The sequence below is a fragment of the Lagopus muta genome, chromosome 14 (assembly GCF_023343835.1).
Source record: "Lagopus muta isolate bLagMut1 chromosome 14, bLagMut1 primary, whole genome shotgun sequence".
Classification (NCBI taxonomy): domain Eukaryota; kingdom Metazoa; phylum Chordata; class Aves; order Galliformes; family Phasianidae; genus Lagopus; species Lagopus muta.
The window spans coordinates 12,112,234-12,138,986 of NC_064446.1; the positions used below are offsets into that span (position 1 = coordinate 12,112,234).

Sequence of the window (26,753 nt, forward strand, 5' to 3'; positions counted from 1 at the left end):
ACACCAGACTGGGGGAAACCTGTTCTTGCCGTGCCCTGCCAGTCCCTCAGCAGGGCTGCCTTTGCCAAATGACAGCGGATTGCCATCAGCGTCTCTACACATGATCTCAGCCCACGTTCACCCAGGTCTCTCTGTGCCCAGAACTGTGAAGGCAGACAGACAGCCTGCCATGCCCTGGCAGCCAGGCATAAGGAAATGGCTTGGTGCTCATGTTTTATACATTGAGAAGAGCACATGGGATGATTTCCCAACTTCCTCAGAGGTGGCTGCCACTGCTGAGCACCCAGAGCCCATCGGAGCACGCCCAGGACCCACTCATTCCTTGGCTGCCCCTCTCCACACCTCATGGCTTTCACGCTTGCCAGAGATGCCCATCAGCACCCTCGTTGTGGCTGGATCTTACGGCAGGGTGGGAGCGTCTCACCAGACAAACATGCAATTAACAGAAAGCTACAGCCCATCCCTGCCAGCAGCTGAGCACCCTTAACCTTAGTTTGATCTAATGCGAATCGATGCGCTGATTCATCAGCCCGCATCGGACCTTTTTCCATTGCAAAATCTAAGGAGATATACTCCTATGTAGTGCCTATTTTATATCAATCAGGTTGCATCTGATCACTAAATCCAGGTTTCTGTTGGCTTTGCTCACTTTAAGTAGTCATGCTGGGATCTACAGGGGAAAAAAATCCCAAAGCATTTACATGGGATTTCTGATATTGCAAAAATAAATGCCAACACCACATCAATTACATGCTATTACGGGGCTGGGCTTACTTAGATTGCGGAAGTTTAATTATAAAAATAGCATTTTAATTGATTACTGCTGGAATAATTACAGCAATACCTTTCCAAGAAATAGCGGCCACCGTATGTTTGTCAACAAAGTAGATTCCTTTAAATTAAACATGCAATAATTGTTTAATTAAGCCAAATTTAGTTCCTCGTTTGAGAACATTCAAATGTTTGCCTATTCCTCCCTGTCTCTGAGAGGTAATTTAGGAGATAAAAAGCAATCTCCAGAAGTACTGTATCTATATACGTAAGTGCCCAAGAAGAAGAACAAAAATAAATACTTCATTTCGTGGCTGATCTGGATCTAAGCTTGCTGCTATTGATAAGAACATTAGAACAGAGCAAGTGATCATTGCAAATCCCTTTGTAATTGCTGCTGGAAGGCTTTCTTTTCTAAAATATGAACAGGCTCCCATCTGCACATCCATTTTCTAGTACACAGAATGGATTCAACTGCTGACATGCTAGCAGCACCCCACAGACCCTCCTCAGCATGAAGACCTCTCACTGCTTACAGCTATGAACACAAGGAGGGAGAGGGATAATTAGTGCAATAGCCGCTTTGCAGGTTTTCATGCACCTGAAAAATCCTACCATGCTTCTTTGCAGACCTCTGTGCTCTGGGTGTGCAACTCCTGACCATCCCATCTCAGCAGCCCAGCACCCGGTGTGCACAAAAGCTGATCAGTTCCCTACCAAATTTATGGGGCTCACTGCAGAACAGGGGGTTTCGGTAGCGGCTCATCACTGCGAAGTGGCATGAGTATTGCAGGGATGGATTTACCAGGTTAGTGACCCACCTGGAATGAGCATCGCTGACTGTGCTCACCCAAGAACTGCTGCCAAAGGCTGAAAGCACAGTTTCTGCAAACTGAATCAAGCCAAGGAGCTGAGGCTGAAACAACTTGTATCCCCCAGGGAGCTGCACTGTGCACAGTGGATGGGATGTACATTACACGTGCATGAATGGAGGCTGAGACAAACAATAAAAGAAAATTTCCCAGTGCTGCACGTTCCCACTCAATAGCCCTGTATTCCCTTGTTGCCAAGAGCATATGGTGCTGCTGTCCACCACAGACCTCACAGAAGCAAGTATTTACAGCTCTGCCCTGTGCTTCAGTCTTGTGCCCATGCATCCAGTGCAAAGCACCCCTCTTCTCTCAGCTCCAACCCGCAGCATATCTGCTGCTGCACTGGGGCTGCCCTGAGCACAGCCAGTCTCAGGAAAGCCAAGCAAGATGGTTTGCTGGAGACCTGCTGAGGTCATAGCACACTTTTCCAAAAATGGCTGAAGTCAAAGAACCCATTTTAAAGCTGATCAGAATGGTTTTGCTCTGTTGCATCGCTGTGCAAACCTTTCACTCACACCACCCCATCATTGTCCCCCTTAGAGACAGCTAGCATTGCTATGTACTTCTGCCAAAGAAAGGGCTGTAAGTTCACCTTCTTCCTAAGCAACTGGGATAGTCTTCAAAGAAATGACACAATGTCTTTGGTTAAGAATGCTCATAGCAGCAGTTGTGCATTCTCATTGCATGTCAGAGACCACTAAGCCACATCATAAGCCGAGTTGCAAACACAGAGCCTGCTCCTTGCCATATATTCTATGGGACAGAGGTGAATTCAGGATGATATTTCAGCTATTGAAACATGCCCATGTCTCAGAGCTAATAACATTAGCATCAACCACATCTGAAATATGAGGTCACCACATGTTCTATCTACTACTTCTCTGTTGTCTTAATATTTACAATTAAAATCATAATTTGCTGATGTATTGTGCACAGGGACCACAGAAACCTCAGGCTGACTCCAACCCAAGAGGAGGCATTCACAATCTCTATATAACAACAAGACGACCACAACTGGAGGCATCAGAAAACCCGAAGTGGTTGGGCTGTCACAGCAATAGCACAGCAACAACAGCATCCTCCTGACACTGCACAGATGTATCACTTCTGTGGGTATTGCTGTTACCAATTTATGATCATCACTTGCACATCGTTAACGTTTCCCTATTACTGTCACCTGTGTGCAGATGGGAGCATCTCATACTGCAAATTCTCTCCCTGTCACACCAAAGCTCACCCAGCCTAACAAGCAAGCAGATCTGTGTCAGGCAGAGGTAGACAGTGTCACACTTGATACCGAGATACAGTTTGCATATGATCTCCTTAGACAAAGTGCTGTCATTTTGCTGCAGTTCAAACTGCCACTTCGTCGTTGCCCCACAAGCTGCCCAACAAGCCTTTTGCTTCTGCCATCATTGCTGATTCTTCATATATTCCCTATACTGCTTCAGGCACTTGCCATAAGGACTGTGTGTAGGACACAGGGATGGCTCCTATGGGAAGGCAGGACGTGCCGCAGGGCTGGGACCTTACCAGGTGTCCTTCCTGCTGGAGCTCCCATAGGGGCAGCACTCTATCTGCAGGTTCCAAACACACTCAACCAAAGCCATCAGGGAAAGAGGGGATTCCAACAGCAGAGAAATGCTGTGTTCTCTATCTCCATGGGAACAAAAACTGTATTTTAACTGGCAGCATGGCCAGCCCTCTCTCAGATGATAAGGACCTGTGTGTGGGCAGGGTTTTATTCACTGTAAATAAACAGATCTTCCCGCTGATCTCCAGTCTTGGCAACTGGGGAGGGAAATTGCTGGAAGATGAGGAAGGAGATAATTCCTGGCAAAAGTTTTAGCAGCAGAGTCTCTCTCAACATGTCCTGCTGTTGTTTTGTTTACCCCAAGAGTACATGGACTAACACCTTTTGTGCTTACAAAACAAATGCTGCTTTCCATAGTCTTGAAGGACTTAGGAAGTTTTTAATTAAAAAAAAAAGAAGAAAAAGAGAAACGAGGACAAGTGAAGTTGGACTGTGCAGAGAGCTTTGCTGGTCTGATCTAGGACAATGTGCCCTACATAGAGCTCAAATATAACATCCTTTGGGAGGCTGTCTTGCTTCCATTCAGCTTTTGTGAGACCACCTCCACCCCTGTGGTACTAATGACAGACATTTTAAGCAGAACTGGTATCGTGGCCTTGCTATCATTGCTAATGCTGTAAACAAAATCATTTCAGGCAGGCATAGAGAGGGAGGGACAACTACACGCAGATGGAGAATTTATTCTAGCGATATTCTTGCAGTGTCTGCTTTCTCCCTGCTATCAGCACTGAAATAGCTCATCCCCAGCCACAGTCAGCAACTCTACCCCAGGTGGGTGACATTTTCCCTTGACAGATACGGCCTTTTATTCTTCCCTATTTTTCTAGTTCTCATGCCAAGGAATTGCCATTGGACCGAGCTGATATAGCTGCTCTTTCTTGATGGAAATCTTGTAGATAGCAAATAAAGGGATATTAAGGAGAATAGAAAATCTTTAGATATGTCATTAGATAGCCCAGGGAAAGCAGAGCCAAATTATTGCTTCTCTCTTCTGTGCCTTACTGGCCAAGAAATTCCTACAATCTTGTACCTGTAAACCCTCCAACAAGAAAAAAAACAACTTATTTTTCTTTAGAGCCTTATGAATTCTCCTTCTCTACATTCTTGGATGCTCTCTGCAGAAAAGCAGATTTATCTTTCTGTGTATTTCTTAGCACAGATGACAGCTTTTGTCCACATCCATCCCACTCTCCACGAGCGATCTGCAAAGAGGAATCAGTGAATCTAAGGGCTCCCACAGACGTGAGCCAATGTCAATCCAACAGACTATGAAGGGAAGGAATTTCACTGGTACTTGAAAATGGAACTCTCTTAGCTCTCTGTCCCTGTGGGCATTCCTCTTATAGCAGATCTGGACTCCACTTGCATCAAGGTGTGGTTTTCTGCTCAGCCTTTATTAAATTGCAAGGACAGATGGCTAAACTGGGACTGAAGAGGATGTGGTTCACACTAAACAGACACTTTGGTGCACCCCGTGGGTGGGAAGGGGTACCTTTGTTGTACAGCAGAACTATAGGGAAGATGGGAATGAAACCTCAGTGAGGAATCAGGCAGAGGTTAGAGAAACACAAGGAAATGAATTGTGAAGGGTTCGGTACTGCTTGGGAAGCACTAAAAGAAAATGCAAGGCACGCCGAATAACTGCAGCGCTACCTCAACCCTGTGTCCTAGCACACCCCAAAACCATTCAGAAATCCTGTGCATTTGGGGATTTCTTACTTGGACCCTGAGGGAGAATTGCACATTTTTAGCAAGATGCTCCCTGTTCCATGTACAGACATGAACAGTCAGGAGTAAATGAAAAAGCAAAGTAAGTGAAAGCCCGGCAAACACCGCTACTTACAGGTGTATGTCATCTCAAAGCTGTCGCTGATGTTCACAATGTCGATCTGGGGAAGGAGCTTAGGGGGTTCCGTGAGCTGAGACAGTGCAAACCTAAAAGCCGCATGTTCCTGGGATTGTTGATTAGGAAATAACCCCCCTGGGGAGAAAAACAAAACAAGAAGTCTTAAGCACACCTATATTAGCAGCCCTTTCGGTCTGAAATATTCCTGCAGAGGAGTTTCCAGAGATGCCACTGCAGCTCCAAATCCTCCAGCACACCTGACACAAGGGGTCCATGCCTGCTGCAGGCAGGCTGGGAGCAGAAAACCTTCCCATTATGCAGTGCCTGGACATACAGGAGCCCTGATGCACCCAGAGCCCAGCAGCCCCCAGGGTCAGGCTGAAGCTCAGGGTTTGGCTTTCAACCTCCTCACCCCTCCCATAACTTTAAGAAATAGAAACGGAAGCACTGCCAGTGCTATAAAAGAGGAATCTGAGTATTCCCTCCTCTTGCTCCACTCACAGTGAGGCCCAATTTGAATCTTGCTCTCCAGGTTTGGTCCCTGAGGGGCGCAGGACAGCCCTGCCAAGCCCTGCCCCACGCTGGGCACAAGGGGACCGATCTGTAAGAGCCGTAGCAAGCAGGGCTCACGGTACACACCTGCTGCTGCTGCTGGAAGTGTGAAGCACGGAAAACCCCTACATTTAACAGGTGACAGAGGCCAAACTCAGACTGGGCAAGAAATCGAAAGCCTGATCCTGAGAAATATCCATTCAAACACAAGTGCAAAAGAGCCCAGAACCACGGGACAACATAAATTAGACGGAAACTGGGACCAGGCTAGACCCAGCTCAGAGCTCGCCTCCCCGAATGGACCCGGGATAACCCAGCTCTGGGAAAAGTTTCCCGCTGCTCCCCCAGAAGGAGACTTGACTTGCGGTAGATCCCTTCGCAGTCTCCAGAAGGGTGCTGATACATTCGGACCGCCTTGCTATCTACGCGCATTTACAGGGAGTACTGCTATTTGCATGATAGAGGGAGGGAAACAAAGCACTTGAAAAGCAGACTGAATTGAAATAGAGAAGCAGGGAGCATCAATTCCCACCCCCGCTCCCCTCCCCTCACCCCCCAGGGCAGGTGGCTTTGGGAAGAAGCAAATATGCAGAGACCTGCTTGCTCGCTCATCTTCCGTATGGAGGGCATCTCCTAGGTGTGTGGAGCGGGCTATTTGCGCACGAATATCCCCCACTCCCCCGCATGCCCCCCTTCTCCTGCCTAATCATGGGTGTCAGAGGAATTGGATGCTAGTAGCCGAGTTAGGCTATCATCTGTGTTTGCTGGAAGGGAGAGAATCTAGGATGCTGCGTGTATTTGGGGTATAAGGGAGGCAGGAAGGGAGGAAGGCAGGGATGCAGCATCAACAGCAGTAAAAGCAGCGATTGTGCAGCGAGGCTAAAACAGGAGTTGACTGAACTTGGTGGATTAGCGGTTGATTGGCACTGTAAGGAGAAGGGAGGTGCAAAAGGAAACCGGCATGCAAGGGAAGGGAATTTGGGTTACAAATCATCGTCAACAAAGATCAATGGGAGAGTAATAATAAACCCGGGGCTGGGAGGGAGAGGAGCGCTGAGAAGTTGCAGGAAGGGAGAAGGGAATCAAACAGGCAGCGCTGGCACACAGGGGAAGCAAGTAGCATGAAATGAAAAGAGACTCCAGCGCAAAATCTTCCTCCAATAGCTCTGCCCTTATTCTTTAGCAACAACAACAGAGAGCGCCTGTTTGTTACCTCTCGTCCCAGTTACCCACAGATGAGAGCATCCTCACAAAAATGTATAATGCAACCGCTGATGTTGCAAATGCAGCAACGCACAATGGCAGCCCAGATATTTCACAAAGCAAGAAACGAATAATCTTTTTTTCACGCTTCCTCCATTTCAGAGGCACTTTTCTCTCTCTGTGCTGGGGTGTACAAGCATTTATTCTCAATCCTCCCCTCCCCCAAAGAAAAATTAATACATCTCTGCTCTCGCAAAGCTCATATCAACACGAAAATCCAGCACACGCTGCTCCCCACACCTCACACACGCACATTTTCCCCTTTGCAAGCAGGCTGACGGGTCAGTGCTTCCCCACGGCCCCACTCCAACCCACTGCTTGCCGGGGAACATCGCTCCCAACCGGCCCCGAGCTCCACACTCACCTATCTGGATATTGTTGGGGAAATTGGCCCCTAACACCACCCCTAGGAAACTGGTGCAGAAGAAGGCAAAAATGTGCTGCATATTCCCTTTTGCATTGGCGAAAAAGAAGCCCAGTTCCGAGCATAGATTTGATTTTTCCCCCGCTCTGCTCTCTTTAGCTGCCACTCTCGCCTCCCCTCTGCTGCGCCTTCTGAATTGCGCGTCTCCTTCTCTCGGAATCCAGCGCTGAGACTGCTGCTTACCAGCGCCTGATAGCAGGATTAACTGAGCTCTGTGAGAAAGAAAGAGAGCCCGCTCCTCATCCACATCCCTCCCCCGTCACACACACACACGCACGCATGCACACCATGCGCTGCCACCGCGCTCCTTTGCCATCTCCGATGAGTCGGAGCTCAACAGCTGGGCTCCCCCTGAGCCGGCTCTTTCCCAAGGCCCTGGTTGAGGTCTCTAAGGGCAATCCCCTCCTACCCCCAAGTTCCTGGCTCCCCCCACACGGCCCCTCCATTTCTCCTGGCAGGAGCTAACAGGAACCTGGGAATCAGTAGGTGGCAAACTCCTCTAGAGAAAGGGCTTCTACTCCTCTGCTTTCATCCAGCACTTCTCAGCCTGGGCTTTTGCCCCTGGGTCCAGGAGGTGAATGGATCCACCTCTATAGGATAATAAAAAGGGATACAACCTGCAAATGTGCCTTGGAAGGGAGGATTTCAGAGCAACAACCAGAGATCCTGAAGCAGGAAAAAAACAAATCACCTCCCCCAGCACACACCTTCCTTGCTGCACCTTTCACCTGCATGACCTGACACCCCTTCGCTTGCTGTGCTCACCACCACTATCAGATTGGGCAGGTGGCTGAAGCTGGGAGCTTTTCCAGCCTGAAACACTGCAGGAACTGTTTTGTGGTGGTTCTGGTGAGGCTGGAGCTTATTTGGGCATAAACAGCTTTGCTCAAAAGCAAAAAGGAAAAAACAAATCAATAGAAGTAACAACAATAAAGAACAGCCCTCAGGCAACACTTGGGATTTAGAAAGATATGAGGCCAAATTGTTGTGAGCACAGAGCCACAATCTCAGAGAGGACAGAAAATTCACCCTTTCTCCTGTGAGTCCCAAAGTCCCAAATCAAACCCGGGGCCTCTTGCCAGAACCCAAATATCCATGTCTGGACAGAGAGATTTCGCCTCTACTCTTTGCATCTTTACTGCACACAGGGAGTGTGCACAGTGTGCAAAGAGGAAACAAAGAAAAAAATATTAGAGTTCTCAGATGCCCCCAATTCTCAGATATCCCGATTTGGTGTGGGGTGCCTTTCCCTGATCTCCTCTCCCCTCTTCCACAAGCTGGTGGTCAAACAGGAAAAGCATCAGAGTGGTGACTGATGTGCCACATGCACCCGCATAAGGAGCTGTTGGGCAGACCAGGACTCCTTGCAAATTAATGTTTGAGATCCTTTATCCTTTCCTGTACAGTTTTATGGATTTCACTGCAACTTCAGGGATGACAAAACTCTTTAACACCCACATAAATGCCAGGGAAGGTGCAGGGACTGCAGCACTGTATGTGAAAGCTTGCATCAGAGCAGATTTGTACTGATGCCTACAATTTTGTGGCCTCTTACAAGGACAGTAAGGACAGCTGCACTGCAAACAGACCAGAAGACTGATACTGTCCCTATGGCAAGCAATAAAACATCCTTCAAGAATGAATTCATTTTTTTTCCCCAAGCCTTTCTCGACCAGAACAACAACTCTCTGTATCAGAGACTTGCAGGTTCATTAGAACAATTGTCAGGGCATCCAGCACTGAGTTACAGCAGCCATAAGATGCTCCTACCCTGTCCCACTGGCTGAGGAGTCATGTTCAAGCAAATCACATCTACATCTGCAGTGGATAGGTAGCACCTACGTCTGACATCCATCTCATTCCTTGTATAACTTAAGCAATGCTGATCTGAGGCTACAATAACGTGCTCATAGGTTTAGTGCGTTCTTGATTTCCATCCAAAATTGAGCAGAAACAGCTGCATTTGTAAGCTGATGAAAGGTACTGCGGAATAACCAATGCAATAGGAAAATGACAGCGTGTTTTCAAGACTCCCAAACAGCCCGTCTGGTAATAATAATAGTAGCCACAACAATAAAATATTGTAATTGCCCACAGAAAGCTTGCACGGTTGTATTAATTAATAATGCTGCTTTTGTCTATAAACCTCTCAGAGTGCAGGTGGCTTAATAAGGAGAACCACACCGGAGTGTAACAAGATAAGTAGTAATAAGACCATTATTTTACGAACGTATTAATTTCCTTTTTCCCCATAGATAATAGCATTTTATTCAGAGTTCGTTAGCACAAGGATGCTGGGAATTAACTCTAGCTGCTCTGAAGATTATTTAAATCAACATCGAAGCAATATAGCTTCTGAGCTTCCAAAGTTAGTCTTTGGAAACTGATGAACCTCTGAGATGTCACATAAATGGTCACAACAGAATGACAGATCAATCCATCTGCCAGATAGTCCTGGGCTCTTTGAGAGAAAAACCCAACTGAATCATCAATTGAATTATTTATATTCCTATTGAAAACAAGAAAAAGAACAAACGTTTCTGAATTTCAGAAATCAAAGGAAAACATACAAGATAAACGTATATTGCATGGTGCCATCTGGATCAGGAGGCAACTAAAAGTACCAGGGAATGGAATTAGGAAGAACCTTATTTTGTCTTAAAGGATCCATAAGAGGCAGGTGTGACAGACAGGCATCTGGTGCTTAACAGGGAGCAGCTAACAAGGTCTGCAGAGATTAATCCATGCAATTGAGTGCGATGAATTAGCTAAAGACATGTCTAAGACAATAAGCCTTCCAATTAAGCATAGGAGACATTGTAATGGAATTTCAAAAGAGCATAGCCGGTTTACTTAAGATCTTTGCCAGACGTAAGGACAAGAAAAGGAATACATCACAGCTTCTCTTCTCCTTGTGCTCTGCTGGCAGCTGACCTTGCTGCATGCAGTGAGAACTTTTGTTCGCACCCATTTCAGCTCCGAGGTTTTGCACACCAGAGAGCTTTGTCTTTGGGGAGGCTGTGTGTCATCTTCCTCTTTCCTCTTCAAGGCATCACGTTGACCATGGGAGCAAAATGGTCTTTGCTATCAGAGCTTTTGTTTCCAGGATAGGAAATAAGCGGTTGTTGCAGCAGATACATTTCTGTATCAGAATCCTTGGAAAAACAAAGAACTCATTCACATGCAGAAGCCTCCAGCCTTGAAAAATGAGGGAATCAACAGAACTCGGCATCTGTCCGAGACCTCCCAGCAGAGTTATTTCCTCTGGTGCCCATTGTGTTTTACATGATGCTCCTGAATGTCTTCAAAGAGGCTACTGAAATACTACTATTTCTGAAATGTCCATTATTTTCTAGCTGGACAATCACTAAAGGAGGCTTTTGATAAATGTAATTACTGTGATTAATTTAAATAAATTTAAATAAATTCCAAATCCAGACTCTCGTATGGGTTTTGCAGAGTCTTGGCATAAATGAATGCCAAAGGAATGCGTGCATTTCTCTCCCTGCCTTGATGACATCTATTTTGTTATTTTGGAACAAGGAACGATCAAAGAGCAGGTGCTAAGCAGACAAACTCTGGGAATTCAATCTTCCCAGTGATTCAAGAGAAAAAAATGAAAATGGTAATAATGAAAGGATAGTGCAATAAAATGTATCACAGGAGCTTCTGGAGGACAGGCTACCTCACGTCCCCCCAGTGCTGTTGTCCCCATGAGCAGTGTCACTGCATAAGCACAGGCAAAGGACACTTGCTTCAACCTTTAAAACGGTATTACTTCTGCCATTGAAAAACTGCATCTATGAACTATAGTCCTCAAATCATCTCCAGAAGATCTCCCTCATCAATGAATCAGGCCTCAGACATCAGTGGTCTCTCTCTTCTTCAGGCAACAACCAGAGTTGTCAAGTGAAAGGCTTTGACATCCCAGAAACAACTCAGAAATTAAAGCAAGCATCAGCTTCACTCCTTTCCAGTATCCCTAAAGCACAAAGACAAAGGACAGAGGATGTATCTTTGTAGGATTTGTAAGTTGGATATTAGGAAACCTCTGAAAGAGTGGTGATGCATTGGTACAGACTGCCCAGGGAGGTGGTAGGGTCACTGTCCCTGAAGGTTTTCAGCTATCACCAGATATCTGGTGACAATAGCATCAGATATTGTTTCTTAATTTACTGCTTGCTGATAGGGGAAGCATGATATGTGCTGAAAATTGGGAAAGTTGACTTTTTCCACAAACTGTGTAAGAATATGTTTCTGTTGTGATCCTGATTGGTTTATTACCATATTTATAAGAAATGACTCCTTGCTCACTGTGGGATAATTAAGTAAGTAAATGGACTGGAAGATAAACCCGTCAATCAAATTGGCATAGAAAATACTTTGCATCCTTCAGCTGGAAATCCAACAGCCAGCAAACGGATGTTGAGTTGTGGCTCAGACTGCCTGCAGGTACCAGCAGTGTGGAAAGGACCAGGGCTCCATAACCTGGGCTTTGGTGTCACCATATGTGAGCACAACAAGGCTGCAGCTTTCCTTGCAGCCAATCGGGGACGTAATCAGTGCACTTAGCTCAAGTCAAATACAAGCATCAAATTCAGCCAAATTCAGATTTGCTATGCCTTTTTTTTCCTCTCATGGCTTATTCCCCTGCCATCCAGTTGGCCCACTGACAACGGGTGCGTTTCTGTAGGGTGGGCTCAGCTAACAACAGTTCAAATGGACAACAACACCAACAGCACTGTGCTGGGTCTCCATCTGTGAGAGCACTTCTGGAAATGCTACAGATCTAGGCGACAAATCTCGAGTGACCCCTTTACTTAAAGAACATCTGCAACCCCCAAACGCTCTCTTCTTTACACACAGGAGGCTGCTACTACTCGTTTTTTTTTCCGGTGAATGGCTGGTTTTTAACTGCTTGCGGAAATGCTCTGTGCCCTAGTCTCATTTTATGTTCTTTGCTGAGTCATAAACATAAATCAGAGTTGTAGGTGGGTCCCTGCTTGTTATTAAAACACCTTATGCTTCTGTGAGCCTCACCAGAGGAAGCAGAAATTACTAGTAATGCGTTAAAGTTACAGTAGGTCTACTGCTTGAGAGCATAATATCCAATTATTGCCACAGATTGTGCTATTGTGGTTTTCTTTTCCAGTTGAAATGAAAAACAAATTAATTAGAACTATTAAAAAGGATGTTGAAAATACACATGAAGAGAATCATTTATTGTGAAAAGCCAGACGGATCGGATGCAACCTAAATCTGACGTTCTGGTTATCAGCAGTTCAGCGAAGCTTTCATATGCACTAAGAAGTTTCCTTGCACTCAAAGATCCTGGAATGACGTGAACGCTCCGGATGAAGTCAAATAATGATCGAGGTGATTATACAGTTTAATATTGATATATGAATCAACCCTCATTTTTAATCCCTGGCATGAAACCCAAGACACGCAAAAAAACAAATGTGAAATGAGGAAGATAAAAGGATGCTGATTTAGGAAGAAGAAAACAACAAAGCAGCAGCAGCAATTGCCGCAATTCAAACAGCCTTGCAAAGATCCCATCATTACCATCTGGCTCAGTGCTTCCCAGGCTGCTTTGCTAACACGCAAAATAAACAAGCGTGTGGGCTGAGCTTCAAGGTGGTTGATCTTGGCCTTTCAGAGGAATCAAAGCTTTGAACTCATACAATGGAGTCAAGAAAGGAGTGCCCATTGCCAGCCCTTGCAGCACACCCATCTTTAGCAGCCTCCCTGCAACCAGGCAGGAATGGGGAAAGCCTCACACAAAAGAATCTAGAAAAAATCACCAGAATTATCAGCGCTTTGTTGTAGCTCATTTCTGCAATCAATACAGATGTTCACATCACTTCTCCTCGTTCCCTAATTGCTACCCATACTCCATTTCTGAAGGAAATAGGAATTGCTGTGTCGGGTCATATCACACAATCTCATAGAAGTCCCTCCCTCTCACTGCCCCTATCAGCAGTGTGTGTGAGCTGTTGGGTTGGAGCCCACAAGGCCCAATAGGTGACGATAGATATACGCCCACCAAATCCAGCAAGGAGAGGTTTTCCTTATTGTCACATGTGGGATATGCACAAATAACCCCAGCGCCCTCCATATGCTGTCAGAAGTCACTGTGATATATAATGCCAGCATGTAATTTTGTAAGAAAAGATTTGTTTTTTTAAAAAAATCTTAATAATTGTAGATTGAAATTGATTCTAGCTTGAGAGAGAAATTGAAATTTGCAGTTTCTGAATAAACAGAAAATCCAACATATCCGTTTTTTGGAGAAAGCCCAGAGAAGAAACAGACAGGCATCAGGATGGGATACAGAAAAGCACCAGAGCTAGTAACAAGAGAATGAAAGGACTGGCAGCACTTAGCTGAAAGAAGAGATGATCAGGGGATGGGAAGCTCCAGGTAGTCTAAGTATTGCCCAGCCTAGAGACACTCAAATCTGCCGTCTCTGATCCTCTTCAATAGCTCCAAAAACATTTTTCAGGTTCTGCGGAGTAATTTTCTACAAATGCATGGCAGCGGCCCATAGCAGTGGGATGCCCTGACTTTCAGCTACTCTGCTGGAGCATTCCAGTCCTCTGCGAGTCCTTAGTGTCACTGTGACGTGCCAGAGGGCACTGCTGCCAGCTCTGCAGATGTGTAGTCAGAGGGAAAGGGGACACATTTGGCAGCAGTGGTAGCTCTCCCTTGTGCAAGAAAACTGCATTTTATGGGCACTCAATAGCTGAGCTCCCATTGTCAGGCTGCTCTGTTTGAGCAAAGAGCTGTAAAGTGTCATGGGTGGATGAGGATTTGAGAGTTATCTATAATTTCTTTTTCATCCTTTAGACATTGCAGAAATGAGAGAGACACAAGGATATAATCAGAAACAAATGTCTCCTTAAAAAAGACTCTTCCTGTTTTCCAGGCTGGAAGGGAGAGATAAGGAAGATAATACAGGCAACGTTTCACTACGTGTTTCTGGAGATGTCCAATATTTAGAGACTTTCTCTGCTCATCAAGATTTTTGCCTGAGACTTTCTGTACATCATAAGCACAGATCAGTGATGAAATACAAACAAAGGCGAGACTTCCTCTGTACTCCAGCAAACCCAGACAGAAAGAACAGAACATAAAGACCACGTCACCCTGTGCTCCACTAAGTTTGCAATCCAGTGTAACAATGCTGGCAATTAGAACAAGTAGAAATCAAATGGGAGCAGATAATTAGTGAGCTCTGTGCAGTCCTACAGATGAAGCATTGAGCTGTATACAGTCAGTCACAAAAAAATAGCAAACAAGACTTTTTAGAAATATAAAGATACAGTAATTGCTTTAGAAATCATGCATATGTGCGTGCTTGCTTCAGGTACAGCCTAGGACTATCGGGCAGCTGGAAACTAAAGATCTTGTTACTGCACTGAGTCGTGTAATTCAAGAAATCTAATGCTTCTACTAATCTCTGCAGAAGCAGCTCTATTCAGGCTCTTAGCATCATTCCACCTTGCCCGCAGAAAGCTTCCATCATCCAGCTACCAGTGGCCAGTGACATAAAAAAGAGCATTTATCCCATCTGAGATGCTGGCAGAACAAGTGCTTTGTTTAAACTCACAGCACCTGCAGGAGGGCTGGGACTGAAATCCACAGCACAACTCAGTGCAGAGGGAGCTGAAGGAAAGTCTCCGAACACAGAAGCCATGTGTATTTGTCACAGCCCTTGTCTCCCCTGCCCGCGTCTTGTAGGAAAGCCCCCAAGAGCTCTCTCCATCTGTAGCAGCATGATGGTACACTGCCTAAAACAACACAGGGAACCACAGACACTTCAAAGCTATTCAGGTGAACATGGTGCTGCTTTGTAAAAATGAATAATTCTGCTTGGGCACCCCACAACCAGCCCTGGTGATGAAAAGTCAGGTTTTCTTGTCTCTGCCTGCTAGGAGCTTGCTTTCATGCTACAGCCCCACAGCAGAGAGAGTGCAGAAAGAGACGATGTGAAGTGCAGAGACCTGATGACCTAATTCATTAACTACACAGGCTACCATCTATTTACTGATGCTTAGCTAGGTACATCCTGTGGGCTCTTTTCTACATACATCCCTCTTTTTCTCATTCCTGCCAAGAACCATGAGAAATTCAGACTTCCTATCTGGCTTGATGATATCATATTTATTTATAAATGCTCATCCTTGAAGTAAAGGGAAGGAGCTGATCATTGCTATGCATTTCAATTCCTTTCTTAGAGCTTATGTTACAGCCACACGAGTTCAGCTGGTCCCTGCTTCCAAGTCCTCTGGATGGTGAGCCACAGGTGCTGGGAGAGTTCTCCCTCCCCGGCTGCATCCGCAAAGCCATCCTGCCTCCTCCAGCTTTTGCAATGCAATGTTTTCCCCCAAAGAGTTGTGATTATGAAATGTCACCGTGGAAACAGTTGGAATATAATACGAGCTCACTCGTTCTCCTCTCACCCTCCTTTCCCCTCCCACCATCCTCCTCACTTTCCAAAGCTCTGTTTGCTGTACAAGAAAAGCCCTTCTCGAATCCCTCCTCCCCTCAGACCTGCAAAGGGGAGTGTCTGTGCCTTGCAGGCATTGCAATGCCTCAGAATACATCCCTATTCACAAACAGCTCCGTGGCATTAAACCTTCCAAACTCAACTGAGTGTTACTGCCTTTACCAGGACCTCCTGCCTTCCTCTGGCAAACAATAGCACCCCTGTGAAAGGGCCTTACTGAGAGAATTTGAGGCAGTAGGAACCTGGCCTACCATTGCTATAACCATCAGTACAAGAAAGCTTCTAAAAAAATAAATAAATAAATACAATTCCTCATCTCATCTCTCTGCCATCCTCTTAGATACCACGTTCCCATTAGTGTTACAATGAGTGTAACATGGATGCATGTCTTAGCTTTCTCTCGTATCCCACCACCTAGAGGCAAACTGTCAGATTATGAGCCTTGTGCTCTGCCTGTGTTAATAAAGCAGTTTCCCCCTAATCATGATTTCTTCCACGCTTCTCATCAGCATCACAAAAGGTCAGAACTGTCCACCTGAGAGTGGAAAGGTCAGTTCACTTTGGAGATGACACATGGTAGCTCAGATCTCCTGGAATACAATCAGCTCTCCGTGTTTATTTTGTATGACTACAGCACTATGAAGGATCAGGGCTATTCCAGAGAAATCTTCAGTCTCTTGAAAGGAACATACAAACAAACCCACGAGAAAATTTGAACTCAGGGGAGTGATACTGAACAGACCTCTCTCCTACAGAAAATGCTGGTGTCGTTCTCAAATTCCAGTAGGGAATTCAGATAGCAATTGGTATTTGTTAATGTTAATTAATGGCAATTGCATATAAAAATCCCCCAGGCAGTTTATAAACTGTCAGTTGGGCTCTGAGGGCTGCACGCATGAATCCCTTAAGTGAGACATTTTCCATGTGTACTCATTGTTAGAGGTGATCCAAAGATATTTTCCAGTCACATGCGCATGTACGACAAGAAAAGGCCATGGATCAATGAATTTCCATTCCTCGAGAAGCCTTCACTTTCCAGTCCATTTTGGTCCCTTAGGAGCTTCCCAGGCATCTTTGCAGTGGTAACTAAGTGGTGCTGTTACAGGTAAGGGTGGCAAGAACAGCTATTTCTGCCCTAGGAGAGACAAAAAGCCCAGGGAGAACGTTGTTGCAGGTTTAGCTAGGCTTGAAGGAAGGCAAGGGAACATGGACCAGGTGGAGTTACAAGCTGGTAACCTTGTTACCTCCAATGAGACCTCTAAGGTAAGAGATGCTTGTTCTAAGTGTAAGCCCCACTAAACCTGTAAAATACTAGAGCCTCAGCATGATGCTCTGCAGTAGTGTGAGAACCAGCATTTGTTTACACCTTTTTTCCATCCAAGGCAGTCTGTTTGTGAGCAGCGCAGAGAAGAAGATGCACTCTGTGACCACAAAGGTGGTGGTGCTTCCTGGACCCTACAGAAGCCACAGACATTCAAGAAAGTAATATGCTATTACCATCATCCTCATTCACAGAGCAGTGGAGGAAAGCATGACGTTATTTCAGATTCACAAGAAAAAAGGTCTTTTGCATGACATACACTAGGACTTGCACCATGAAAACATTCCTACAGCCGCTTTGCTCCTTTAATGACAATCCAAGAGCAGGCACAGGAACACCCTGAGACAGGCAAATGGACACCCCTCCCACCTCGGTCTCCAAATAAGCAATTCAAATTGGCAGCACCTCTCATTCAGAATTGTTAATTCTCTGCCATGCGACAGCTCTTGTAACTCCCAGGCTCACCAAGTACAGAAGAATCACGGAGACTCTCAATTTAAATACTGTTCCTATTTCTGACATGTTTTCAATTACCTACAAAGGCAACTTACTGCTCACATCCCCTCACCTCTTCACTGATCCCTGAGCTGACAACGACCTCTGCAGCAAAGCCCTTTGCCCCCACGATGGCGTACAAAGCTTCTGGAGATGAGCAGTGGATCCAAGATCAGGCTGTGCTGCTGCAGTTGTGGCACGACAGAGATGGAGCTCCAACATCCACGGCCAGAAGCCAGCCTGATGCACGTGGAGATGAAAACCTAGATGTGCCCAAAGCAGGGCTGAAGTTGTGATGGGAAGAGCTGCAGAGCCAAGGGGGTCTCAGCCCTTTCACCTGCCACTACAGACCATATCACCAAAGATTATCGAGTGAGAAAAGCACTTTATGGGGAGTAACGACACATCCTGCATCCCTTAGAATTCCCACTGTGAGAGGAAAGCAGTACATTTCCTATTGCAACCACAAAGAAATTAGGATTTTTCATGCAAGTGACCATGACAAATTGCTGTCCCCAGTTATTAGACACAATTCTTCTTCAATATTAAAGCAGTGTAGGTGATGAGGGAGTTGAGCCCATTCATAGCTGGGAACCAGCTAATTGCTGTCCTCAGACAAGCCGGTAACCTCAGGCAAGGAGAGCTGGGAGTAGGAGGCTGACCTCACTCCCTGCTGCCTGCTGTAGGTCTTGCAGACATACCTGAGCGTGTCCATCAAAACTGGGCACCCTGCTCATTTCCACCTACTTCCACCCACAGTTTTCTTACAGTGGGCAGCACATCAAGATACAGTGCTTGTACATTATGTATTTGGTGCTTCAAACTTCCAGAAAAAAAAAAAATTGATTTGTTCATTCACTTCTTTTTCCCCTGTTCATTTATGCTTCCTTCTCTTGCTCCCTCCCCCCCATCCCCACCCCAAGATTATCATTAGCATAGAGCATGTTTACAGCTCATACTGCATCCTGGGTTCAGTACAGACATCTGCACCTGGACTACTTGACAACCTATCAAATAGAAGGGAGAAGATAGCACAGAATTATTTGCACAAGGCCATGCAGCAGTTCAGTTGGAAAAAGCACAGATCTGCTCATTCCCAACCAACAGCACTGCCTTTTGGTCACAGGAGTCCTTATTCAATTCCAAAACAAAGTTTAATATCCTACAAGTCTCCAGTTGCAGTGTTGGAGGGAGGGATGTGCTACAAGACCTAAGATGTGACATTTTTGTGTAGTTGGTAAGAGAATAAAGATGCTTTTGACAGAAAATTGCAACCTTTCATTGAAAAATCCTCTCTGAAAATTGGCATTTTCTGCCTGTCTGCATTTGATAGAAAATAATTTTCTTCCCAGTGCTTCCTTTGTATAGGTTTGGAAAGCTGAAAACCCTCTGGCTAAAAAAACAAAAAAACAAAACAAAACAGAAAAGAGAAGAAGTCTGGGGAGATGCTGCAGATAGAAATATTTGGTTTGCCATTTTTCAGAGAAAAGTAAACAGTACATCTGCCACTTAATCTTGTTGGCTGACAGGAGATTTTCCATGAGATGCACAGACCTAACAGTATAGAGATCGGCACCAGAGCTTTCTCCTTCACACAGCTTTGGTTTGTACAACGTTCTGGATTACGACTTAAAATGAAATCTAAGCAGAAAAATGGTCCTTGTTCTTGGAATCCACAGGAATTAGGTAGTGGGTTTGCTTTTTTTTTTAATTGATACAGTCATACCATTGGGTGAAAAAGTGGTCTAAGCAGAATCATTCCAGGCTGAATATACTTGGAGAGTGAGCAGATCTTACAAGCATTATCCAGTAGACATTTGTAAAATAACAACCACTATCTTCTCATCCAAACTCCTGGGTCTGAAACCCATCCCTGCTCCAGGTCTGACCCTCCCCAGCCCAGTCCTGATCCCCACCATCTCCAATCCCTCCCCATGCCCACGGTAAGCTGATCCCGCCAGACACTGAGTGCAGCAGCTTTGTGGGGTGCAAGCAGCAGCATCCAAGTAGCTGTGTAACCATGACAACAGTCAGGATCAAGAATACACACATTTTGACTCTCTGTAGTAAAAAGGAAATATCAGTAAAAGATGGAAGCCACTTTCTGTACATTTCCAAACTCCTCATAAGAAAGTCCTTGGGAGCATACCAGTTCCTCAGAATAAGAAAATTCTGTAGACAGAGTCTACATCCTTAACCTACTGGATAAGGATCCAGTATTGTCTGCTTCAGGGATGGTTGTTTCTCTCCCTTCTCCTAGTTTGAATAACATCTGAATTTATTTAGCTCCTTTTCATTTTAGCATCCAAAGTCATTTTCCCTTCTTTTTCTTTGTAACACCCCACCCCAATTTCCTCTTAAAGCGAAGCACTGTTTGAGGAATGACAGCCATTTTCCTGATCATCCTGCAACTGCGATTTGAATGTCAGCCCTATAAGCATGATTAAATACAGGATTAACTTTTTATATTCCCCGGATGCAGAAGTTATGCAGTTCTATCAGTTTGCCATGCTAATAAACCCACCAGGTCACTATGGCAACACTAAGGCTAATCAGATTGGGCTAAGGGTGGGGTTGGTCCTTTAGAACAACCCCAGTACAGGCTGCAAGTGAGATGGCTAAATGATTGAAGGACTCAAAACTTACTTAAGAGAGAATAGGAATAAGGGTCGAATGGCAGAAAGGGGAGATGACTTTTAGAAGGAAAAGGAAACAGGACCTCAATGTTTTTGGAATTAAATCACGTGTGCTTTTTTCATTTGCCCTATTTGGAGAACCACATAAATGTGCCTGAAGAGTGCTACTCAAGCTCCCTGGTCCCAAAGCCACAGCAGAGTCAGGGCTCCAGGATGCTCAGAGCCCACTAGTATGTGAAAAGGTTACAAAGCAGTACTGAATAAAACATCTCCCTTCCTCTGCTTCCATTTCTTGTAACAGCAAGAAGTATTGCCCTGCTTTCCATGGGCTGAGAGAGTTATTAGATTAGGGCTCTCTCCACCACTGCTGCCTCTGCATTAGGCAGAATCAGGAGGGTAGACAAGGGTGAAATGGGAAGAGAACTGAGAGCTAGTAAATGACTCTAAGAGTACCTTTAATGAACTCGCCCTAAATGAGACTAGCACAAAACAATAGGAAAAGACTGATAGAAAAAAAAATATCTTTGAGTGGCCAATGCCTTTCACAAATCTCTTCCTGCATGGCTCGACCAGAAGCACCATGGTGCCTCCAGCTCTGTGCAGCATTCTGGTGCAGCCATGGGCAGAATCTTGTGCTCGAGTTACCGAGTCACAAAACAGTGAGGTTCTGTATCCGCACTGCATAAGGATGCTGCAGGGATGAACTCAGCACTGGTGGTAGCTGAAGCTAAATAGAGAGGCTTTGCACCTATTACTCCTGTTCTTGTCAGGATTTTAGACAGTATTCAAGTTGTAGTACTGCTGGTTCTGCACTCTTCTGAACAACTACAGAATGTGCTGAGGTCTGATTTCTCTTTAAAACACACCTCAAAGAAAGAAATCAGTGAAATTACAGCTTATATTTCCTATAAAGGTGCTGAAACTTCAGGTAGTTTCTCCATAGTTTTTAAGGGCTGCTGTTAAAAGGCAGAGATTGCAGTTTTATAACATCAAAACTTCTTTCATCAAAAATACAGCTATTACTGTAAATGCCAGTAGAATTTAAGAGTTGTAGGAAATGCATGAAAATACACATTTAAGAGAAATGCCTCTTTTTACTGACCAAAGCAACTGTCAGGACTCCAGCATTTTAAAAATAAAGGGCATAGTTGGCTATTCTGTCAAGGCAGAAAGAAACAAGCAAATTTCCAATGTAAAATCACAAGTAAATTTTGCAGTTCGGCCACTGAATGGGGTTTGAGTTGAGAGCCCTGCTGATCATAGGCAGGTAAGTGGGCATGTCTCAAGATGCCACCAGCCCTCAGCTAGGTCACAATAGACTTCATCTCCCGCAATGTGAAATAAAGTGATTTGTTTATACCACCACTGAATAAGGGCTATAAGTGAGCAGACATTTCTTGTGTCTGAGCTGAAGATGAAGGCAGCTTCTTGAAATGCTATGACCCAGTCCTTGACAGCACAAGCATCCTCTGAGAGCTCTGCTTTCCCATTATGTTACTAGACACCATGGGGTCACTTTTCTCCCTTCCTTTTCAACCCTTGCCTCTGTACAATGGCTTAGGAGTAGTGGCCGTCTCCTACAAAATGCTCTACAAACCCTAGCAACCTGGGGCCTCTAGGTGCTACTGTAATACAAATAATAAATAAAGGACCTGAGTTTCTTGATGACATGAGTGTGAACTTACTCCTTCACCATACCACAGAAAGGAATTACAGTATGGCACTCCTGCTTGCTAAAGCACATTCTCCAGTGCTGTTTTCTGATATACTCCTAGACAGCCAGGGAAGCAGTGCAGGCAAGACCTCTCCTACCCATGAACACTGCAGCAAGATGTGTGCTGCTGCAGCTGTCAGACATCAAGACAAATGATTAAAAATCCAGTGCCTCAAGCTCTGCCTGCTGCTGAACATCCTTTAGGGCTTATTGTTCCAGCCAGCCTGCAGTGATGGAATTTCTTGAACATTCGATCCTTGTTCAGATTTGACAAGCTCTGTAAGAACGCTTTCAGCTGCAGCTCAGGACTGGGAACAGCCAATGGCCCCTTCAGTCTGAAACAGACCCTGCCTCTTGACTGCTTCTAAACAAGGCACTAGTAGGGCTCCCAGCCTCCCCACCAGGACCTGAGACAGCAGGTAATGAATGTAAAGCAGCACTCGTTAATGGGGGATCTCCCACGGCCATGCTGGGACAATTGCAGGCTACAGAGGGAAAAGCCTGCTGCTATCCAGGGCTATTTTGAATGAGTTCTGTTCCCCTGAGCTTCACTCTATGCAGAAAGAAAAATGAAGAAAGATGAACTGAAAAGGATGGAAAATGATGAGACTGTTGCTGGTCGTAGTCCATGCTCAGGAGAAACTCCAGCATATTTGCAGCTGTGATTTTAGCTGCTTATGACTCAAGGATTAAGAAAAATTATCAGAATAATCATGTTTTTAAAAGTGATTTAAAATAACCCTTCGTTTTCTGCTCCTCTCATCAGGCCATTTCTTCTCTTTCCTGACAGGAATAGTTTACGTATGAAATTGAAGGCAGAATTGTTTTGTTTTTAATTGTTATCCCCAAACCACAGCTCCCTGCCCACTTGGGAACAGCATGCTCCTGCCAGGCTGTGCTCCATCAGGGCCTCTTTTATCTACTGTGCCACCTGATGGACGTGAGAGATTCGCATCCCCAGCTCTGAGTGAACACTGGGAACCTCATTTAGAAAGCGCAGCGTCTGCTTGTTGCCCTGGCTTGTCTTTTCTCCTTTTGACAAGCTGTGCTCTAAGGGGAGGGTGGCATATTGTAGCACAAAGGGCTGATCTTGGGGACAAGCAACAGAATCTAAAGAACTGCATGATCCTATGTGTTATATCTAAAGGAAACAGGAAGGAAGCATCCCCAGCCATGACTTCACCTTTTGCTGTGTTTTTTGTAGGCATGAGATTACCAGCAATGCTAATCCGTTTGTTACATATATCTGTGCTTACATCAGCTGTGTGGATATTAATATTCAGGCAAATGAGCAGGAACCAACTCTGACTGTGAAGACAAAAAGTCCAACAACATCCCCCTCCACCTCAGCTCAATTGCGTGGGACATAGAAATAGTAGGGGACTTTTAGGCACACAGAGGCTTGTTTTCAGTAAGCCAGAGCATAAACAACTGAAAAAGACTTTGACACACTGCTTTCTTAATGCGTTTGGTCAGGTATATTTTAGAAAGTTGTGACTCAGGGCTCCAGACTGCTCTGTCCTTCTCTGCCACTGGAATAATACCACTGGAATCAACAATTACAATTTCTCAGGAGTCTGTTGCTATTAGAGATGAAAAGGATGATTTTGAAACCTATTGATTTCCTGTGCAGTAGTCCCAGGTTTTGCCTGGGCTCCCTGTGCTGGTTAACTCCCAGTTTCTTGTACTATCTAGCATACAAAGAGCAATGGGGACAGCATGGCAACTCACAGCCTTACCATCCCCACATTTGGCCCTACCCTTTCATGCAATTACTCTTTGCATGAACAATCATTACGTACATTCAGACACAGCAAATTACCCCTCCTGGAAATCCTTGTGTGTCACCAGCCACCATGCCTAAGGCAGCACTGGGACAGAACTCACAAACAGTCCACATGGAATAAGAAATTCCTAGTTTGCCACCAGTTGCCAAGCAAAACTTCCACTGGTACAGAACTCAGCCTAAAACACTCTTCCCAGCTCTGCATGTCAATCTTTCCCTTTCTCCATGCTATGCAGGGGTGATGCTGAGATCAGTTAACCCAGATCTTTTTAGAAAGAAGCTTCCCACTGCACTCCTGAAATGCACCTTACACATCTGTAACATCTCCCTTCCTTTACAGAAGGAGGACATGGTACATTCTTCACAAGTCTTTTGATTTGAGAGTTGCTACAAAGAGATACCTGCTATTCCTCCAGCCCAATTGACTGTAAAGAAACACGGGAGATTTTCAAGGCTTAAAATGAGAATTGATTACTTTTTTTTTTTTTTTTTGGCTTCCACTCCTCCTATTGTGTTAACTGTTTTCACAGACACACACACCAATTCGACTCCATCCCTAGCAATAACGAAGACAAGCAACGTTTCAGGACCGCAAAGAATCCTGCTGAGTCTAAGCACATTCATGGCACTGCTTGGGAGCCCATGGGACAAAAAAACCTGGAGAAATCAAGCCCTGTGCCTCGTCAGAAGCAGCTTGAAGAAGGAACAATTCATGCTTTGCAAGTGACAAATACAGAGCGAAGAAGGGTGGATGTCTAAGATTGAGAGTTCCAGGAGTTTAAAGCTAGCAAAAGAGGTTAAGAAAAACAAAATACTTAAGAATGCTTTAGAAAGTAGTTTACAGTAGTTTTTAATGTGGCTACTTCTCATAAGCTTTGAACTATGAATAAGAAGCTAAAAATACCCAGAGACTTTCTTTTGTATATATATCTGTGGTTACATAAGTAATTATTTGTACTTGAAGAATGAAAGGCAGTTACACTGTTATCAGGGAAGAGCTGTATTAGACTTCATCTTCAAACTGAGTTCTGAAAGATCTAGCTATAAAGAAGAAAAAAAGGGAAGAGAAAAGCTTTCAAAACAGATGTCTGCATTGAAATCTCACGGACATCTTCAAATTATCCCACTTCATTGAGGAACTTGAGAAAGATTAGGGTGCACTTTGCTGAAGCTAGAAATCTTGCAAGAACTTGTATGGAGAAGTGAGAAGTCTTTGCAGGAGGAAAGCACTCCCTGTTTGTGTTTCAGAGGGAATTTGGGAAGTTTGCACCGCTTCTTGAGTAGTCAGCACAGGGCACTGCTGTATTTCGCCAGCAGCATTTCCCACCACTGAGCCTTACATCAAGAACTGCAGAGCCTGCTCTCCTTGAGTCTGCCTTGCAGGCTAACTGCACATGAGGGCACCTGGCACAGCAAGCAGGGAATATCACATCCACTGAGAGATACCAAGTCAGTCATACTGATTTTATTGGGATTACTCAAGAAGGAAGAGACTTCCCTATATGACCCAAGCGATTTAAGTCAGCGACTTCCCAAAGACATTATCTGTAAGTCAGTTTACTACTTGTTTGTCAGAGCTTGCAACAGGAAAGAGGGTAAATCTGTATTTCTAAATTAGTGACAGCAACACTATACACGTACTGCAATCTTTTAGAAATGATGCTTCATGAAATTTCATTTGGATTTCATAAAGTAGCTATTGTTGATTAAATAGCAATTGATTTTAAAAGCATATTAAATGAGGAGCGACAGCAATGTAATTTATGAAAAATTATTATACAGTTGTTATGCCACACTATTTTTCAGTAATCAATTATCATTTTTTTACGATGCAATGGCTGAAATTTAAATGAAATATGATAACAAATGCTCATTTCAGAGTCTGTCATTCAAACCAAAATGAAGCTGCTGTGATAAGCCTGGGTCCTTTGCACTACATGTTGCAGAATTTTTGTTAATTCATTTTGATTGGAAACAAATTACAGGTGAGGGAAACTGCATTGTTGTAGGGTTGATTATGAACTGTAGATCCTCTCTCCCATGTTGCGACTCTCAAGTGGGAAACAAACCCACTACAGTCAGTGGAAAGCCTGCTGATTGCACATGCTCGTATCAGGCACTGGACAAAAATAATTCATATTCACATCCACATCTCTTTATAGATACTCAGGCACTCTATGTAGATGTTTCTTCAACTCACTTTGGCTTCTTCCTCATCCAAAGACACAAGGGAGCTAAATGAGTAGAGAACAAACCTCTTCCACAACTGTTCTTTTACGAACGTATGAAGAGGGAAGAAGTTGGATCTGCAGAAAAGCTGCAGCAAGAAGCTGGATGTTCCCTTCTGGGTGGGACTAAAGTAAGATCTTTCATGTATGTCAGTTCTATCACAAAGATGAAGCCAAACAGTAAAAGTTTTCCTGCCATGGGATTCAACAGCTGAGACCAGCAGAATCAAGTATGTTGAATGGGAAGTAGAAGGTTGGAGGCAAAAAGATAATATAGACGCTCCTTCAAAACTAATTATGAAAAATCCTTCCAGAAAAGACAGGAACTGAATATGGAAACAAAATCCTGCAGTTGACAGAAGTGTCTCAGCAGTAGATGAGATGCTTCTTGTGCCAGCAATGTAATACAACTGCTTTAGAAAAATGACTGGCCTGAAAGCACGGATGTTTTCTCTGAAAGAGTGGTCAGGCTCTTCAATGGGCTGCCCAGGAAGGGGGTTGATGTGTCCAAGAAACATTTAAATGTGGTACATGGTTTAGTGAGGAAATGTTGGTGGTAGGTGAATGGTTGGATTGGGTGATCTTCTAACCTTGGTGATTCTATGATCCAGAAAATCTGTCCAGAGAATGAGAAATATATTGCCCATGTATAAACATAAAAGCTGAACTGAACTCTGAACTGAAATCTTCACTTATTCCCTAATCTATTATTGCAGTATTGATGAAGATATATTCA

General features: G+C 44.6%; 1 protein-coding gene across 4 annotated transcripts in view; it reads right to left on the reverse strand.

The window, feature by feature from the left end:
* GRIA1 (glutamate ionotropic receptor AMPA type subunit 1) overlaps positions 1–26,753 on the reverse strand; it is a 165,107-nt gene that overhangs the window by 101,730 nt on the left and 36,624 nt on the right. For 3 of the 4 annotated variants that reach the window (XR_007379793.1, XM_048960463.1, XM_048960464.1), the window contains exons 1-2: positions 7,263–7,578; positions 5,081–5,218 (exon numbers count right to left, since the gene is read on the reverse strand). Coding sequence is in view for 3 of the 4 variants with exons in the window: in XM_048960463.1 (XP_048816420.1) it covers positions 5,081–5,218; positions 7,263–7,344 (220 nt within the window). In the remaining variant the exon portion in view is untranslated. Of the gene's footprint in view, positions 1–5,080; positions 5,219–7,262; positions 7,579–26,753 lie in introns of those variants that run through there. The other variant, XM_048960465.1, reaches the window with a different exon arrangement.